General features: G+C 38.6%; 4 protein-coding genes across 4 annotated transcripts; 1 reads left to right on the forward strand and 3 right to left on the reverse strand.

Moving 5' to 3' along the window:
* Positions 1-6467: 6467 nt before the first annotated feature.
* On the reverse strand, positions 6468-7271 carry NOG2 (GTPase required for pre-60S ribosomal subunit nuclear export and maturation; the record flags this gene model as incomplete). Its single annotated transcript, XM_064830175.1, has 5 exons — positions 6468-6770; positions 6825-6881; positions 6943-6972; positions 7043-7113; positions 7181-7271. 5 exons carry the CDS (start codon positions 7269-7271, stop codon positions 6468-6470), a joined length of 552 nt encoding a protein of 183 aa, XP_064682677.1.
* Positions 7272-8433: 1162 nt separating this feature from the next.
* On the forward strand, positions 8434-9956 carry ATC70_010973 (L51_S25_CI-B8 domain-containing protein; the record flags this gene model as incomplete). The annotated part of the gene is made up of 4 exons (XM_064830176.1): positions 8434-8596; positions 8661-8987; positions 9057-9711; positions 9767-9956. The coding sequence occupies 4 exons, from the start codon at positions 8434-8436 to the stop codon at positions 9954-9956; spliced, it is 1335 nt and encodes a 444-aa protein (XP_064682678.1).
* A 553-nt stretch (positions 9957-10509) lies between these two features.
* MES1 (methionine--tRNA ligase mes1) lies at positions 10510-10770 on the reverse strand (the record flags this gene model as incomplete). The annotated part of the gene is made up of 1 exon (XM_064830177.1): positions 10510-10770. One exon carries the CDS (start codon positions 10768-10770, stop codon positions 10510-10512), a length of 261 nt encoding a protein of 86 aa, XP_064682679.1.
* An 879-nt stretch (positions 10771-11649) lies between these two features.
* Positions 11650-13223, reverse strand: ATC70_010975 (uncharacterized protein; the record flags this gene model as incomplete). The annotated part of the gene is made up of 4 exons (XM_064830178.1): positions 11650-12000; positions 12052-12435; positions 12497-13059; positions 13115-13223. The coding sequence occupies 4 exons, from the start codon at positions 13221-13223 to the stop codon at positions 11650-11652; spliced, it is 1407 nt and encodes a 468-aa protein (XP_064682680.1).
* Positions 13224-13488: the final 265 nt, after the last annotated feature.

The following is a 13488-nucleotide window of genomic DNA, read 5'->3' on the forward strand; positions in this document are numbered from 1 at the left end:
TCCAGTCGCTACATTGTTGTCATATAATCTAGCCATTAAAATGTAACAAAACCAATATAAACTGAACGGCGTTTTGACACCGCTGTTTTCTGTACAGCTGCCAACTTAACTAAGCTTCTTCTCCATTAAATGGATTTTGCTCCCCTGTATTTCCTCTACAAAATGAGGCCGCGTTTGAACACCTACGATGCTTCCTTTCAAATATAGGTTTTTTATCCCCCAAGTTAAACTTTACAGCAGTGACAAAAACATAATTTTCTTTAATAATAACAGCAAAATAGAAACGTTCATGTGGTGCTCAAGTTTTTGAAATATGTTGCAGCTTGCATTGACCAATGCTGGCACGCATAAAAAAAGCTTGATATGCACCACTATTGCAAAACGTAGCTTTGAGCAATCAGTTTTGGACAATTTGGCTGGAGCTGACCTTTTCGGCAGTGTAGGTCCATGAACTATTTAAACACGATACCACTATAGTCTCCTGGCATCGAATCTCGCATCACAGAATTTTTTATAGCTATCGTGAATCTCTATTTGCTCAACTTTGATACAGAGTTTTGTTGTTAACTTTCCCCCCCCCCATTGTGTTGACACCGAACCAGCCTATTCGGTTTCAGTCTGTTTGGGATATAGATCATCTCTGAAAGGCAAATGTATTAAGCGTTGTATATTACATAAGAGGATCTGAGAATGAGCAGAGATGCATAGTAGAAGTGAGGGGTCTTTATTCAAGCAGCACGAAAGAACATGAGTGGTGCCATCAAATGGCTAATGTATATCCTGGTTCCTAGAGAGTGGTAGCCTATGGCCTTTCGTTCCTGGAAATGAGTTTCATCTCCGACAAATGTTCTTCTGTCAAAGCTATTAGGAAGAACATTCTATCCTGGATCATCTTTGTTGTTTATCCTTGACTGGTGGTTCATGAGTTCTTATGCAGCACATTCTCGTTAACTGGTTCAAGGCTTATACAGTTATCCCGCATTCAAGATCAAGATCCTATTGCTGCGGCACTGCCAAATAACTATAAATACCTTTGATATCTCACTAGTTTTGATCTCCATTCAATCTTGGAATAACTTTGTGGAATAGATCCACTATGTTCTGCATTCCGACAGTTCATCCAGTTACTAGATTTAGATATAAACTGTATGTACGCTGGATTAGATGTACGATATCGATTTATACTATAAGAAGATATGGACTTCAGATACGCTAGTACTATAAGATTCATACTATATAAGATATAGGCTATAGATGGCACCACGGGCATGGATGGCACTATAGACTTATACTTGTATTCCGACATTGACTACGGATGTTTACCATATCTGGATAGGCACCAAGATTAATGCAATATGAGCTTGTTGCTTCAGATGTGCACTTCATGATCCACGCTATAAGACACATGCTTATATCCGTGATACTAGCTACAGATACTTTATGTACTACAGACTTGTACTATATATGAGACATGCTATAGACATGCATACGATATGCTATAGACATGCCATATATCCAGATACATGCTAAAGATGTATGCTTAGCGATATACACTCAGATATGTGCAGTGAAATCAGGTTTAAATAGATTTCACAAAAAAAATAAAGCAAAGGTAAAATACAATAGAAATCAACTGTATTTTATTTTGTGTATAAAATGAACTGAAGATCCTGGAATTGAGTAAAAAAAGAAGAGTATTTATACATTTGCATCTGGCTTGTAGGATTAGTGATGATAGAGAGCAATAGGTGCTGCTATTGCGATATCTGGCAAATGTTGTTGATGTTTGATTTAAAGTGGTAATCAATGCAGGAGCACTGGCCATAAGGGTCGATTTGAGTAACCTTGATGGGCTTGGGTGAGCTATCGTCATAGCATGATTTAATGTAACCTTGATGGTTTAAAGTGTGATGTTTGTTATTGAAGCATGGAATCCTTTATCTGGGATATTGTGCAACTATGGCAGCAGGGCATAGTTGTCATATTTGAATATGCTTGTTATTGATTTAATTCTATTTGGATAAAGATACCATCACCTATTACGACCATCATGGGTGTGATTGAATACACTGTGATCAGGAGTGATTCATTCACACGATGTGCGATATAAGCGTGTATCTTTACTTTAGTATTTTTAAATGGGTTTTTGATGTACATTTGAGCGCTTTCATTAATAGATCCAAATAGCATGAATTTGAATGAGTGCTATTTGATGAACTTTGGTTTTCAATTAAGTTGCGTTTGGGTGGCTATTTCATTACAATATGTACTATTAATATAGACTAAGTAGACTGTACCTATCGGATACTTGCTACTAGATCGATATTAATTATCCTTATAGAAAGGATAGATCAGGGTACTTCGGATGAGAGTCTAATTATTCATCCAGACAGAGCTAAATCATGATTAGCTTGCTGGAGTTGTCTTTTAGCATGATTAGACGTTAGTTGATCTGAGTTGACTTATTTGTCAATCTAATTAATAGAACTTTTATCCATTGTTATAGTATATAAGAAGGATCATCTACCTGGCCAGTAGAGAGACTTCAGTTTACTTTACACCTGTCAGTTTGATAATAAAATATACCTTTATCAAGTTGACATTACTGTTTTTTTTATTCTTTTTTTTCCGTGAATTTTAGTCTATCAAGCCTCAAATTCCACAAACTTAATAAATATATTCAGTTATAATTGTATTTACTCTGTCTATATTTCGTTATTCTAAACACAGTCGTCTCTCCTTAATATAGAAGAGTGTTTAACATCGTGGATGGGCTTTAAGTCTAGTTCTACGGCTAGATATGGCATCTCTGTTATGGACAACCAAACATATCTTGCTCACATGATAAGCATCTGGTTCAATCCGTGCATTGTGTTAGATTCAAATTTGCATAATATCATTGACGCTCAAGTTATGAAATTACTGTATTGGCGCATCTCTAAAAGAAAGATCTAAGCTTCAGAGTTGGAATAAAAGCGTCGATCCCTTAGGGACTAAGTTCTGTACAATGCAGAACATCAAAAACAGCAGACAGAGCATTAATATACTCACTTGTTTGACAACACAACCGAGTAGGTCTTATATTTAAGCCAAACTCTGTCGAACTTTAACCATTTTCAAGCATGAATAACTCATGCTACAAAGCTTTGTGGACGCTTGGAATAGCGCCAAAAGTATCTTCTTGGCTACGCTTTAATTACTGATGCTTTTTTTCAAAATTTTCTTGGCTATCGCACATTCATGAAAATCATCATTTTTTCATGAGTATTAGCAAAGGAAAATCCTCAAAAATCAAACAATCACGTTTTTCACCCCAAAAATGAAGACTTTTCCTATAATACATATCAGACCAAACTGATCGTAAAGACGGAATGCAGCACTGGAAACTCTTTCTATGAGATTTTCCTAAGTGAAATTTCGACATTTTGGCAAAAAACATGTTTTCATATTTTTGCAAATTGCTCATTATTTTCGGTCTGAAAGCTGAATGTAATTAGCATCATTCGATGCGGCTTCTTTAGTTCCTTAAAGTTATATTAGAAAGCTGGGTGTGATAACGAAAGCTTTCATAGTCAAATTTGGTAAAAACTTTTAAAAGATGTCAGATCAAGACAAGTTTGAACACAAAAATACCCACTACACAGATTCAAATTAAATCGCCGCAATTAGAGCTGCCGCGACAAAAAACTGAGAGCAAATCTACTGGCCGTGACGTCGGATAAGGCGCTCTCTCATTCTTTCATACCCCTCGTTTTTTCTGCTTTTTGCAAAACGCGTTTAGTATCAAACCATGGTCGCTTTGGACACTTTTTGATAGATAATGACAGTCTAGCTTCTGATAATACTGTCGTGGACTGTTAGAAAGACTTGATGCTGCTTCTTTGAAGTGGAATATAGTAGGTACCATTCGATAACGAGCATTGGAAGGCATATAATTAACACTAATTGAATTTGTTTATTAGGTTTTGATAGCTTTTTTTGCTTGTTTGACGTGAATGCTGCTGCCATTACTTCTCTGCTATCTCTTTTGTCTGCTTTTTTGGTTTATTATGTCTGCTGGTTGCTTCTTTGGTCTTGGTCTGATCTCTGGTGTCGCTCATTCTTTGGTTTTTCTATGATGCTGGTATTGCTGCTGCTGTTAATTTGGTCTTTCCTGGTCTACGGTCTTTGGTGCATGCTCGTTCTCTGATTCATATCTGGTGATAGGTGGTAAATAACTTCTCTGGTATTTGTCTGCTCTTTACTGATGGCGTTTGTTCTTTAGTTTTCTATGGTGCTGGTATAGCTGCTGCTGCTAATCTGGTCTTTTCTGGTCTACTATATTTAGTGCATGCTCGTTCTCTGGTCTGTCTCCGGTAATTGCCTATACTCTTCTGGTCTATCTGTGGCTGTGGTAAGTGGTAAGTATCTTCTTTCTTCTGGTCGCAATGATATAAAACTTCTTTAAACGCTTATATTACTGCTTCCTTTCTCGTGATAATGCATTCATAATGTTTGCTTTGTTGCGCTTTTTTCTTCTTTTTTCTTTTGTTGGTAGTGTTTCCTCTGTAGCTTTACATGAAGCAACACTAGTCATTTTGTTGTATCGCAAACTTAAAATACCACTGTTGCTTTTGCAGTTGTGTGTATTTGTGTCATGTTGCTTTACATCCGACTATTACTACCATGCGCGTTGCTTATGTATGCATTTTTCTTGCAACAGCAACGAGCTTTTTTGAACATCTTTGATGCTGTGTTTGTTATGCTTTTTCTTTGACTCGCTTCGTGTGAGTGTCTCTTTTTTGCCTACATACTACTACTATACTCGTATAGTATTATATTCTTTTCCTTTATTATTATTATTATGTTTCTTTGAAGCATACCTTTTTTTACGTTGTGTGGATGTGCCTATCCCTGAAGCTCAACAAGACTTTATCCGACGCTAGGAGGTAGGTAGGCTGCCTCCACTTGGTTATCGCTACTTACTTTAGTGATGATTGAGAGTTTCAACGCTAGAATATAAAAGCTAGGTGGTGTAAGTAAGGCATGCTCTAGCACCTGAGGGAAATTTGATGATAGCATCTGCTATATTGCTATGTATATCGGAGCTTAAAATTTTGCCTCACATCAAAATAGGGGGAAACCCTCGCAATTTTTTTTTTAGGTTAGCGGAGTTTTCAAGCAATCTGATTGGCTAAGAGGTTGAAGCAACGAAGGTCTACAACTAGTTGATCTGTTGTTGATCTTTCATTCATTATAATTTTATGTTTGTAATAAAAAGGTTATCTAAATAGATACAGCTTAAAGTTCTCCTTTATTCAAAAGTAAGATAAAAATGCATTTATTTGATCTGGCATCTATTACACAGTTTTATGCGAGGGATGTCCTTTAAATTTATTGTTTGGGAGAGCTGCACATGCAATTCTTCAGCACAACGTTATCTACGTTGTTCCAACACTATTTATTCAGGATAGTTGCGAAAGCTATTATCTCAATGCTACTGAATTGAGTAAGTCCCAGCCAACCTCTAGAAATTTTAACCAATGTTATACACGCTATTATACCGCAGTTATGTCCATTATACATCCGAAGCATCATCTGGTATTTTGGGTATAATAGCATATGATTACTGCAATGTTTTAAACCATAAACATCGGTTATATAATAGTTTCAATCCATTCAGTAGACTCATATGCATTAAGTAATAGATAACTATCGCTAAATATGCCAGAATTGAAGTATAAAGTGATTCAGTAATGAGATTCGCTTAAGATGTAGTAATGCATCTATATATCGGTGGCGCTACTGATAGGTTGTCTGTGGATAATGAGCCATGTCAAACATCTGAGTCCATCCAGCTGATCTACAAAGCATCTTTAGTATAGGACTTCTGAAACGCTAGAATTAGTACCACTATTTTCAGGAATTTTAAAAATGTGAGTGCTGCTGTCTAGTATAAATGAATGCTTGCACCGTGATTTGACGGACCTGTTACCAAAGCTAATTTTTTATCAACTTGTCTATTTTGCATTTTTACTGTGTAATCAATAAGAGCTATTCGTTTATGTGAAGATAGCTAAGTAGTTGTTCATATTGGCATCATTGTTGTTAGAGCCAAAAAGCTTCCAATTTGTATTATATTCTGAAAGTGTTTTCCTTGATTCATTTGAACCTACCACAAAAACGACATGCGTAATTCAGAAAATTGAATAATATACTTTACAATCATTGATACAGGCCAAATAATATTTGGATTTCTCGTTTAATTATAGTATTAGGAGTTCTACATTAAAGAATATAAAAACTAGGAGGATTGAGATTGCATTAGCAAAAGGAGTTGAGATTTAGTGGAAATGTTCGTGATTGATTCAAGTCAAGGAGTAGGAGAAAGGGAGGTAAAAACTGTCAATTGAGGAGATAGGACGGAGGAAAGGAAGTAACATGCACATGTATGATACCGAGAAATATAAGCACATGGTTAAGTCATCTTATAACAATAAAGAAGAAGCTGCTAGAGTCATACCGAATGCAGCAACAGTGAAGATGGTGGTAGTGGAAGCAGAACTGGCAGCTTTAGCAGATTGAGAGCTACTAGGGACGGCAGATGAAGAGCTACCACCGGAACTAGCGCTTGTAGTGTTGGTATGAACGAGAGAAGGAGTTGCAGAAGCAGAAAGAGAGACTGGAGAAGCAGAAGCAGAACCGGAAGCGGAAGCGGTAGCAGAGACAAGGGCAGTAGAGGGTAAAGTAGCATTGCTGGTAGAGTTGCCAGCAACAGCAACACCACCAGACTATATGTATCACAGTTAGAGTTGAGCGCTGGCTATATTGTAGTTCATACATACACAAGGTTCCTTCATACAGACACAGAATGGCTTACCAGTGTCAAGGTTATCACAATCCTGCATGTGTAAAGTATGTTTAATTTGATTGGATCAAACAACAATATGTGGGCACACTTACATGAGCAGCGCTGTGATGAAGTCCAGGATTCTGTAGCACGTTTTATAATGAAATTTTAGTGATCTACCATTGATATAGTCCCATCATACGTGTATTTTACCATGGCATAGAATTCAGCTTCTGTAATTTGGAATTGAGCAGCAACAGATACACAACTATCGACAGCAGTAACTAGAAAAGAAATGATTCATGTTAGATCCAATGTCCCAAACAGGCGGGAAAAAAAAATTGATCTCACTTGTATAGTTCTTGAGACATCCTTCAGCAGGCTTGGCAAAAGCTTGACCGATAAAAAGAAGAGCAATGGATGATACAGCAATGAATTTCATTTTGATATTAGTTGAACTAGAAGAAGAGGAGATGATTGAATGGGAAATCAACCTGGAAAAAAAAAAAAAAAACTCAAAGTTTATATAGGCCAATAAATCCTCGATTGTTTGTATAACCCTGCTGGCATTCACTCGTGTTTGTAAGCTTATTGTAGATATTTAAAGGATGTAAATGGAAATATCAAACTTAAAGCGGTTAAAAGGTCGTTACTCAAACTCCTTTCTGATTTTGTAATGGGTTGTTAGTATTTGAGGAAGAAGGAGCAAGGTCGTGCCACTGATTTGATTGCGTGGCATCATCCCGCGCAGAAATCTTGCTTGTAGAATCTCGATAAGCTGTGCTCCAAGGAATACCTCCTGAATATAACTCTGCAGTGAGCTCGTTGAGCAATCAAATTATTGCAATGACTTGATCTATAGGCAAAATATAACGAGATGCTAAACTGCATCATTGCACAAATATTTCATGGAAATACAATTTTACCAATATGGTCAACTAAATTAAATTCTTTATTGCCACATTATAGAATAATTGCATTCAGTGTAATAGCTAGTGATTGTGCATTCAATGTTTCTGCCCTCCTCCCTCCTTGTTTTTTTGATCATGCATTAAATTGCATACTTGACAGTGAATATAGGCCCCTGAATCGAGAAAGTTTACTGCGATTTTCATTTAGAATAGCCCACCGTGATGACAAAACGGGATTCATAAATTACATACACAGTGATGTAGTACGAAATATGATTTCTCTATCAGTTAAAATGGTGGGAGCATGGAAAAACGGTTCAGTCTTGTATCAGCTAGACAATTGCATCCTTCGATCAAACGCCCAAGCTGTAATAGATTGTGTTTTTCCTGATCAAATGTACAATATAGTAGCAACAAGCCTGTATAGTTTATTGTTATGTGCTCAATTTCAACTAGGAATCCCGTTTATCGGTTGCTTGGATTCAGCATCTCTCTGTCTTTGCCAAGTATCAGGATGATACACCATCACCAGCTTCATCCACATTTGGCATTTCACGAAGCAACTTTCTCTACCGCAAAGGATACAGACAGGTTTTGCAGAGAGAAACAAACGACCCTCTATTAAGCAGTCCTTAGAATAAAGTTAATGCAACATGACATCCCTGCCTTTTTCTTCTTTCTTCCATAAACAACATGTATACAGCACCCGAACCCGGCTCAAAAATCATCATTGTAGGCGCTGGTTGCTTTGGCCTATCTACTGCTTTTGCTCTTTCAAAAGATAAACAAAAGAATTACGACATTTGGGTGTTTGACAGAGGAGAATCCATTCCTATCTCGGACGCAGCATCCACAGGTATATGTTGCAATCACTGCATGTCAATGCTACGCTTCTAATAGGATCGATGTACACTGAGTAGACATCAGCAAGGCTGTCAGGATGGACTATGGCAACAACACGCTTTACATGCATTTGGCTGTTGAAGCTATTGCTGCTTGGAAGCAATGGAATACTGAACGGGCAGAGAAAAATCTGGCACCTGTTTACCACAACACGGGTATGCTCCTATTCTCAGCCAACGGACGCTTTGCAGAATACGAAATAGACAATATGAAGAGTATCCGGGCGGCCGGATTTGGGGATTACATTGAAGAATTAAATGCGGAGCAGCTCAAAGAGAGATACCCTTCCTTGTCGAATACTGTTGATAATGGATATGATATTGCTTATGCCAACAAAGTCGGAGGTACTGTAGACTATCTAAAAACTGGTTGGAAGGGGAGCATACATCTCATTTTACTTGCAAATGGCATAGGTTGGTGTAACTCTTCCGAGTCGATCAAGCACTTGTATGCTGGATGCGTACAAAATGGCGTCAACTTTGTCTTGGGAAATGAGGCGGGCCGCTTCCAGGAGTTACTGGTGGACAATCGCCATGTCAGAGGCATCATTACTGCCGACAAGAAAGAGCATACTGCAGATCGAGTTATTGTGGCTGCTGGATCTTGGACACCCTCTGTGATCGACATGCACGGACAAGCAATTGCGACAGGCCAATATGTCATTCATTTTAAGCTTTCAAAGGAGGATCAAGAGCGTATGGCAACATTCCCTGTCTGGAGCGCTGATGTTTCAAACACTGGCTTTTACGGATTTCCATGCAATGAAAACGGCATCTTGAAGATTGCCAAACATTCGACTGGTTATTTGAATCCTTCCAACGTATTGAATCAAGACATTTCAGTGCCTAGAACACAATCTACGAATCCAAACGACACCATCCCTAAGAGTGCGCTTGCTGAAGCTAGAGCCTTTCTCAAGAAATTCTTGCCCTTTACTGATGCGTTGGATGTTGTCTATTCGAGAGTCTGCTGGTACTCAGACTCTATTGATGGCGATTTTATTATTGCACCACATCCTGATTACGATCATCTCATTGTTGCAACAGGTGATTCTGGACATGCCATGAAGTAAGATATTCCAAGCGTAGTCTCTACCGTAAACTTATTTTGCGATATATTGTAGATTTCTACCCGTCATTGGCGACAAAATTCGTGACATTGTAGAAGACATTGATTCAAAATACAAGCAAGCTTGGGCCTGGAAAGGAAAAGAAGCACCCAATGGATTCTACGATAGACCGTTGTTGGTAAAAGAAGGTGATCAATATATCAGAATGGCAACAAAGGACGAGCTACAAGCAAATAAAGATTAATCGTGAGATGTCTTTATGAGTTCATTCTGCTGCATATTGATGTTATTAGAAACAGGTTTTTTGTTATTATTTCTACTAAGCTAGCGTGTAATGCAATTACAGAGCAGTGTGTTGCAATCCATCAAGCTACAGCAATGCCAAGTATGGCACGATTCAGGTACCAGCATCAACAACGTGGGGCTTTCAAAACTCCGTGATTGATGCGTGTATATCATCCCCTCTATCAAAGATCCTCAATACAGTGCACACGGTCCTTTGTTTATGTTTCTAACAAGTAATGTTCAGCCCAAAAGAAGCACATCAACACAAATGGCGTGTTTATTTTATGGATATATATTTTATTTGATGAAAAAAAAAAGACGCAACATGTAAAGAGAGGATGGATAAAAAAAAATGACATTTGGATATAAGTATATATATATATATATATAAAGATGAGGATATGGATATCAGGTTCTATGAATAACGAAAGAAAGAAAGGGGGGTGGCGATAATATACAACAATTTTTTTTCTTGCAGTGCATTTACACATACAAACAGATGTGGATAAGGATTACTTTTGATAGAAAAGTGGAGAATCAGGTAAATCGGCTACGATAGCATTTCTACGACGAAGAGCGTAGACAGGCAGTTCGATGCTTGTATCATCATCAAACATGACAAGTGTTGCTTTGGCACGAGGACTCTTTTGAAGCCATTCATTGATTGAAAAAGTGGATAGAAATTCAGAGTTGGCCTCTTCTAGAATGGTGTCGCCGTCTTGGATAGAACGCATGTAGGAGCACGTTGGGTGGACAAAGACTTCGGTAGACATGTTGGCGATAGAGTAGTTTATATATTATAAAAGGTGAGGAAAAAGGGGAGAAAGGAAATGAAATTGAGCAGCCCTCTTTATATAGTGTTTTCAAACATTGAATTTCATTTGTCAACACTTGTGTGTGTGTATGTGCGCAAACATGTAGCATACACAAAGAGGAAGAAGCACGCGACCACTTTAGCCACGTGGGTGTTTGTGTTCTCTTGTCGATTACCTGTTATAATCAACCTCAATGTGAGAGCATGCTATTATTCACTGCAATATATGAGTAATTAGAGCCATTTGATGCCATTCATCGTCTTGCATCATTCTTGTCATATATACATTTAGATGGCTCCTATAAGGATCTCTTTTATATACATGCGTGTAGACATCTTTGCAGAAGACAGTCTACTCATTGCCAAAGAGGCTAGTAAGCTTATAGGTGTAGATCAGCCATTAATGGCAATACCGAAGCACGATTTGTGCATTGTCAAGTCTACTTCAGGAATACTCAACCTTGTCGATTACTTGAAATGAGAGGTCGGGCCACCTATTGCTGCGTCTCATTATAAACTCATGAGCTGTTAGATGCTATTTCAGCAAGATGAAAATGGTAAGCGGCATATGCGAAACCTACTAGTATTGGCTTCTAATGCGTACCAAAATGATTAAATTCATAGTGCCAAGGCGACCATGTTCAAACACAACATGGATGCTAATCTGTACAGAAGAGGAAATTCTGGGCCTTATGGCGCACTACCTCTGATCCAATAGAATCTAGCATTGTATTCCCATTTCACAACAAGGATGTAACCACTTGAATGCAATACAGACATTGCCAACTTGTCCATTGGTACTAAATTTATTTACACTCTGTAAAGCATTGCCATGAATTTATTCAAACGAGAATGTCTTTGCAGCCGCCTGTCCTTCCCATCGCTTTTCGTCATACACATCGTTCATCAGTTGTCTCTGCTTCATGAAATCAGTGGATATATAGAGAAAAGAACTAAGGATAGATGCTCTCTTGTGGTTCTCTAGCGTCTTGTCGTTTAGCTTCTTGTACTTGTTTTTTCGTAGCTCTGTTTCCATTGCAAATGCTTTGTCTGTCATTGATAAGTAGGCGTATTTGAAGGCTCGGATCACGAGTGATGAGTTGTATGATTTCATGCCAATATCGTTGGATGGGTCTAATGGATCTTTGATGGAGAACACGGCTCTACCATTTCTACAAGAAATGCCAGACTACACTCGTGTGTGAGATGTGCTGTATAGAATAACAAATCCACTGCTTACCTTATCATAATAACTTCCTTCTCCTCGCACATCAAGACCTGTCTCGTCCAAGTTGAAATTGAGTCCATACAGCTGAAAAAAGTCCAACAGTAGCACACCAATATTCTGCATTGGATCAATAGTGCCTGAAGCTACTTTTGGATGCATCTGTAAAAAGCTGACTACCAGGCAAACAATGGCATATCCACCCAAACCGCCTGTGAATACCTCATTATGTCCACGCAGCGCCAACAAGTGCTTTACGATCAGTGATATAGGTCGCAGTCCAGGATACTTTGCAATCATATCATTGATCTCCTCTGCGCTGTCCAAGCCAGATGTTGAATTCAAAACGATGTCAACTTTGAGGTTGGTCATGGTATCTGCAAATTTGATAACTGGGACCTGCAAAACCCACATACATTGGTCAACTGCTGCTATTCAGTGTCAATAATGCTCTACTCACGGTTGCGTGTTCAATGACTTGTGGATCACGGCAGATATCATCTTGCACAAGCGTGCTGGCAAGATTTCGAAGTCGTAGTTGCGTGGAGGGAGGGAATTGAACGACAAGATCAATATCACTGTTGGGTAAATATAAGGTTGTGGAGAAACTGCCAAAGACAGATACTGTAGCAGATGGCCATTTTGCTTGTACTGAGGTTCGTATGCGGTGTACCAGGTATTCTCTTAGTTTGATTTCTATCCTTGTCGGTTCCACGTATTGCACAAAGCATGTTACTTCACGTTGCAGTAGTCGAATAGCAGAGAGTGGCTGTCTCAGTCGATTGGAGCCCATCAAATCCATCCAGGGATAGCATAGAAGCGAGTCGTCGTAATCATCAGCGTCATTGTCGTCGCCTCTTTTGCGTTTCATTCCAGCTCGTTCATCGCTGCGTCGCTGCTGTCTACTGCGATTGTCGACTTCTGTATTCAATGAGATGAAATCCTCTTCTTTATGGCTGTCCTTGTCTTGCTCGTCATCGGATGATGCTGATGGAGCTGATGATGAAGCTATAGAGATGTGATCTGTTGTGCTCCTTGTAAATAGGCATGACGATAATCAAGAAAAAGAGTGACCTACCATCTTCGTATAAACCATCGTCATTACTAGAGTAATCGACGAAGTCATGATCTCGCTTGTACTTTCCTCTCTTCTCTTTGGCGTACTTTTGGCCCTTTCCTCTTGCCATGATCGACTACTTTTGACAAGTTGAGAGAATAAAGTGTTGCAAAAAAAACAAGGAATTGAAAGCGTCGTTAAACTCATCTTGTCATACAAGCCACCAATAAGTGATCTGCATGTTGTTGATAAGCGACATTCAATTGCCGTTGGATCCTGCAAATCAAGGACAAACAAAGGGGGGGGGGAGAGGATATCTGCCGCATTCCCTCTTGACTCACTGCAATGGAAGCCTCTTTAGTCATGTTGATGTAAAGTGATCGCCGTTATTTACA

The sequence above is a fragment of the Mucor velutinosus genome (genome assembly GCF_035048745.1).
Source record: "Mucor velutinosus strain NIH1002 chromosome Unknown tig00001564, whole genome shotgun sequence".
In the NCBI taxonomy this organism is placed as follows: domain Eukaryota; kingdom Fungi; phylum Mucoromycota; class Mucoromycetes; order Mucorales; family Mucoraceae; genus Mucor; species Mucor velutinosus.